At 40.5% G+C, this 6000-nt stretch overlaps 1 protein-coding gene across 1 annotated transcript in view; it reads left to right on the forward strand.

Annotated features, from left to right (window-relative positions):
- srrm4 (serine/arginine repetitive matrix 4) overlaps positions 1 to 6000 on the forward strand; it is a 60200-nt gene that overhangs the window by 39908 nt on the left and 14292 nt on the right. The window contains exons 4-6 of the mRNA XM_016245269.1: positions 3790 to 3864; positions 4004 to 4030; positions 4423 to 4473. Of these exons, the coding sequence (XP_016100755.1) occupies positions 3790 to 3864; positions 4004 to 4030; positions 4423 to 4473 (153 nt within the window). The remainder of the gene's footprint in view (positions 1 to 3789; positions 3865 to 4003; positions 4031 to 4422; positions 4474 to 6000) is intronic.

The raw sequence follows: 6000 nt of genomic DNA on the forward strand, positions 1-6000 counted from the left end.
TAATCCTAACCCCACACCTAACCCTATACCCAGTGTTGGGGAAAGTTACTTTTAAAAGTAATGCATTACAATATTTATAATTACGGTACTTAGTTACTTTTTATGGAAAGTAATGTGTTACGTTACTTTTGCGTTACTTTTTAAATCTGGGCAGGGCTTGCTTGTTTGTTTTTAAAATAAAAAAAATTCTATTTTTGGCAAATATAAAAGCCTTTTCACACCAGACGTGAAATGAATAAGCCTCAGGCTGAAGGGAAAGTAAATTTACGTCCGTACAGTAGAATGCAGAAGAAGACATTTCAACACACTTCAGCAATAAACAAAGACACAAATGTTTGTCTAGAGTAATTTGTGTTTATTAGTACGGCTGAACTGGATCATCGAAGGTCAGAAGCAAAGACATTGGTTAATAGAATGGGATTAAATACATAAAGCATATTTGTGTTGTTTAACATTTAATTATTGCAGCTTTGCGTCATATTCTGAGTTGCATTATTTTTATTCATTTTGAGGAATACTGAATCTGAGTGAGATGAATTAATTCATATTCATATTTATTTCAGAACTACAGTAACATCTTCTGATTTCTCTCAGCATGGGGACAGGAGAGCTGTCAGTCAATAAATTGGAAAAAAAGTAACTTGCGTTACTTATTTGAAAAAGTAACTCAGATATTCTCTTGTAAATTAAAAAGTAATGCGTTACTTTACTAGTTACTTGAAAAAAAGTAATCTGATTACGTAATTTGTAATATATTATCCCCAACACTGCCTATACCTAGCAATACTAGGGGGGGGGGGGGAATAATCTGGCGGGGGTCAGAATTTGGCACAACACCGGCTAGGCTTCCAGTGCGGATGAATCTAATGTTTTGAGGAGTATATGTGTGTGGCTGTCAGTCACCGCACCGGTGTGGATATTTAATGTACTTCGCATACATTTTCTAGCCTACGTCTTGAAAATGTATGACCCAAATAAGAATTTCCACTGGATATTGTCATCTGAACAAGTAACAAGTCTGCCGTGTTTGTTCTGACCAACTGAGGAAAAAAGCATTACAATAAATTATAATTAAGCAGAAATGGCACTTGCTTTTATGCTAATCAGCTTCTAATGCGTTTCAGACTTGCTAATGCAGCAATGGCTGGATGAACTATTCCTATATCAGACCAAATAGCCTTTTCCAACCTTGGAGAGCGACTGAGCAGCCCGCTCCCCCGCGAGCACATCCTCGCAACCAGCCTGGCTCTCCGTCTGTGTTTTGATCCATCTAAATGGTTTCCTCTCAGTGCTCATATTGAATCACTGACTGGCTGGGCAAAGCCAAAGCTACAACAGTCGGTAATTCATCGACTGACACGGACAGCACTCCCCTGTGTCTATGAAATATTATTATCCTGCTGTAGCGATGTGCCGCAAGAAGGAAATCTCATTGCCGCTTCCACCATTCCTTTAACCTGGACCAGTCATGTGTATTTGTCATGGATATCCTGTATACCTTCTTCCATGCTTTATATTTCCATTGCTGCCTGTCAGATGCATGTCATTCTGACAGTCTGTGATGTTATGCTATGTGAAAGAGCTATTTAGTGTACACATACCTCCACAGAGGAAAAAGCATTACATTTTCAATGTTCTATCCCTCCTACCTCTACTCTGCTAACTCTTACGAGACAAGCTCTTTCGGTCACAGAGCATTTAAAGCTTAATATAGCGAGCTAAAATTAGTCTCTTTGATATAAATAGGGTCAGTATCAGAAAATCTGCCTTTGAAAAATATTATAGAGGTCAGCTATTCCGTTCCATGGGCCTCGATCGGGCATCCTCGGGGGTCTTCTCGGCGAGAAAAACACCACTCAATGAACAGGTTCCACTTCAAAGCGTAGGCGTGTCTCGTAGACGGTGCTCTCGCTGAAGTGATGTTGTCAACTACCTCTTGGGGTAGGCCACTCAGAACCTCCACGTCCCATCCAGGGACCGGACGTGACGTTTCCAGAGATCTGGACGCGGGTGCCAAAGGGTGCCCCGTCTCTGAGTCAGTAAATCCTTCCTCAGAGGAATCGCCCAAGGACGGGCTGTCGCGAGGAGCATTAGTTCCGGGAACCAGGTCCAGGAAGGCCAATAGGGTGCCACCAGCAGGACCTGCTCCTCGTCCTCCCTGACCTTGCACAGCAACTGTGCCAGAAGGCTCACTGGGGGAAATGCATACCTGTGAAGGCCCCGCGGCCAGCTGTGTGCCAGTGCGTCCGTGCCTAACCCTAACCCTGGCAGTGAGAGGTTTCTGGAGAGGCAAACAGGTCTACCTGAGCGGCACCTTGTCGGTTGATGTACGCAACGGTCGCAGTGTTGTGCGTACGGACTAGTACGTGCTTGCCTCATAAACGCTCTTTGAGACGGAACAAGGCAAGGCACACTGCCAGCAACTCGAGCCAATTGATGTGCCAGTGCAGTTGGGGGCCCGTCCAAACCCCTGACACTGCAACCCTGTCGTACGTGGCCCCCCAGCCGGTGGTTGAGGCATCCATGTGAACTACAGCATGCCTGGAGACCTGTTCTAGGGGCACTCCTGCCCGGAGAAATGCCAGGTCTGACCACAGGGTGAAGGTTTGGCGGCAGGCCGGTGTCGTATAGGCATTGCTGGCCAGTCGAGTACCTACAGACCCGGGAGGGGAGGCACGGTTCTCCCTGCCGGTTGGAGGCGGTATTAGGACACAACTGCATCGCAACCGACCACTTCAACGGGGGGACCGTTGTAACCCCCTAGCTGCCCCACCATCGAGGGTGGTGAGGGAGGAGGATCCAGCAAATCAGGTTCCGGCAGTAAAAAGGTGCCATCCACGACCTGTTGAGCTCTTCATGCACCTCCGGGAAGAAAGGCACCGAGGCGGGGCACTGAGAACCAGCGCGGACCACCCCGAGAACCAATCGTGCAACCTTCAGGTGCTGTAGATTGGTCCCTCTAAGCGAGATCCCAATTTCGTTGGTCATCCGACGTGACGTCGAGAGTGACCGACTGAAAGGGAAGAGTACTATTGTTAAATATTCTTATTTCTATTTGAATGCATTTTAAAATGTTATTTATATTCCTATGGTGGCAAAGCTGCAATTTTGGCAGCCTTTATTCCAGTCTTTATCCACATGATCCTTCAGAAATCATTCTATGTTGATTTGCTCAATACATATTTTTTATAAATGTTGAAGACAGTTGTACTGCTTAATATTTTTGCGTAAAAGTTGTGTACATTTGAAAATAATTAATTTGAAACAAAAGGAATTTTAAATAAATAAATAAACACACATCTTTTGAACTACGTGACGTCGAGAGTGACCGACTGAAAGGGAAGAGTACTATTGTTAAATATTCTTATTTCTATTTGAATGCATTTTAAAATGTTATTTATATTCCTATGGTGGCAAAGCTGCAATTTTGGCAGCCTTTATTCCAGTCTTTATCCACATGATCCTTCAGAAATCATTCTATGTTGATTTGCTCAATACATATTTTTTATAAATGTTGAAGACAGTTGTACTGCTTAATATTTTTGCGTAAAAGTTGTGTACATTTGAAAATAATTAATTTGAAACAAAAGGAATTTTAAATAAATAAATAAACTCACACATCTTTTGAACAATATTCTAAATTATTTGAAAGTATATTCAATTATATAAAAGCCTTTGGAACACATTCCAAGATTTTCATATATGGGCTAAATATTCCCTTAAGTGTTACTATAAAAAACAGAATGCTGGATGTGTTTTCGCTACATGTGACCATATTTGATCTTCCAGATCTCCCTCCTGCAGTCCATCACCTGTGAGGAAGAAGAAGAAAAAGAAGAGCTCAAAGAAAAGGAAGCGACATAGGTAGTGATTGATTTTCCACATCAGATCATGTTTAGAGGTTTGCTTTGAGTACACTTTGCTGGTGTGGTGTGGTGTGGTGTTTGGTTTTTTTTTTTCTTGGTCATGACTGCCTTTAAAGTCCGTTCTTCTCTGCCTCCAGGTCTGCCTCAAGGAAGGGACGACACAGGTACATTTTAGATTTATTTAATGTTTGTTTTTAGTGCTCTTTCCTAGAATAAAGGGCACAGTGCTTTTCACAAAGTACAGATAATACCTGATGATTATTGTGAAGTGCTCTTAAGTAGTTTATGGCTCCCCAGAGGAAGATTTAATTGCTCAGAGTTCCTCTTTCATAGCTCGGGAGATTGATGTTATATATCATTTAAGTATCCTAAAATTCTTTAAGAGATAAAAAGGTACAATTATTGACATACTGTAAGAATATAGGGATCTGTACATACAGAATCCATTTAATCGTATTGTTTTCTAGCAGAAACAGCAGAGAGATCTCATCTGTTCATTTTCTATCCTGTGGGACCTTTAATTTAAACCTAATCAATAGATTCTCCTATTTTACAGTGGCTCGAGTCCCAGACGTAAAAGAAAGGTGGACAAAAAGCATAAAAAGAGGTTGGTGATTTTAAAATTAATAATTTCAAATCCATTAGCTCACACTTCAGTTGAAAGTATTCAAGCACTGACAGTTTATTGAGTTATATTCAAGCTCCTCTGTGGTTTATCATTTAGTGTCAAAAGCTTAATGCATTCCGCAGTATACGGCACCTGCATGACCTCTCATGCACGAGAGTCACATACTCTAGATTAGATTACGGTGTATTGACAGCCGCACTGTAGTGCACCTCAGCTCCTCTCAGAGAGTGCTGTTATTGGCTGCTTTTGTCGTGTGGTCTCTCAAACTGAAGGAGGCCAGTGCAGCCAGAGAGACAGAAACATGAACCAATTTCATGGCGCTAGTCTGCTGCACACAGAGCCAGAGAAGAAGTGCCTCTCTGGGCTTCTGATCCTCGAAACGTTCAGGTTTTGTGAGTGTGTTAAATCAGTGGATCTCAAGGGGTTTTGCTTCACGACCCAGGACTCTAAATTCTTTGTCCTTTGCAACTGAATTGCACATGTACTGAAACTGTTTATGTAGGCTTGAATTAATTTCTGCTAAATTCTTTGTCCTTTGCAACTGAATTGCACATGTACTGAAACTGTTTATGTAGGCTTGAATTCATTTCTGTATTTTTTTTATTTATATGACATTTTATGATATGCTGATGCTGAGGATGATTTAGGAAATAGTCATGACATGAGAATCTTTTCTGCACAAATGGATTTATTCCATCTGATATTGTTATTTCTGAAGTGGTAAATGATATGTTGGTAAGGTGCTCAAGAAACATTAGTTTAGTGCCTCTCTGGGCTTCTGATCCTCGAAACGTTCAGGTTTTGTGAATGTGTTAAATCAGTGGATCTCAAGTGGTTTTGCTTCACGACCCAGGACTCTAAATTCTTTGTCCTTTGCAACTGAATTGCACATGTACTGAAACTGTTTATGTAGGCTTGAATTCATTTCTGTATTTTTTTTATTTATATGACATTTTATGATATGCTGATGCTGAGGATGATTTAGGAAATAGTCATGACATGAGAATCTTTTCTGCACAAATGGATTTATTCCATCTGATATTGTTATTTCTGAAGTGGTAAATGATATGTTGGTAAGGTGCTCAAGAAACATTAGTTTTTTGTTTTTTATCAGTGTTGCTTAATATTTTTTTGGAAATATAGGTTTTTCAGGATTCTTTGTCAAAAGAGCAGAAATGGAGCTACTGTCACTTTTGATGAATTGAATGCATATTTGCGGAAGGTCTTTAAAAAAAAATCTTACTGCCCCCAAACTTTGAACGATTGTGTACATTATTCCACAAAAGTGTTTTATTTAATCTTGTAAATATTCATATTCCACCCCAGAAATGACTTTGCCTTTCATGGAACAGGAAAAATGTATGTTAATTAATGTTTTTCTCATAAAATATTCACATACACTAAGAAATCAGGGTATGCCAAAATTCAAAATCTCTGGTAGCGCTTCGGCCAGGCAGATTTTGGTAGCTGGAAATTATTTTAACTAGCCTAAAAAAAAAAATATAT

The sequence above is a fragment of the Sinocyclocheilus grahami genome, unplaced genomic scaffold (assembly GCF_001515645.1).
Source record: "Sinocyclocheilus grahami isolate Dianchi unplaced genomic scaffold, SAMN03320097.WGS_v1.1 scaffold749.1, whole genome shotgun sequence".
Lineage (NCBI taxonomy): Eukaryota > Metazoa > Chordata > Actinopteri > Cypriniformes > Cyprinidae > Sinocyclocheilus > Sinocyclocheilus grahami.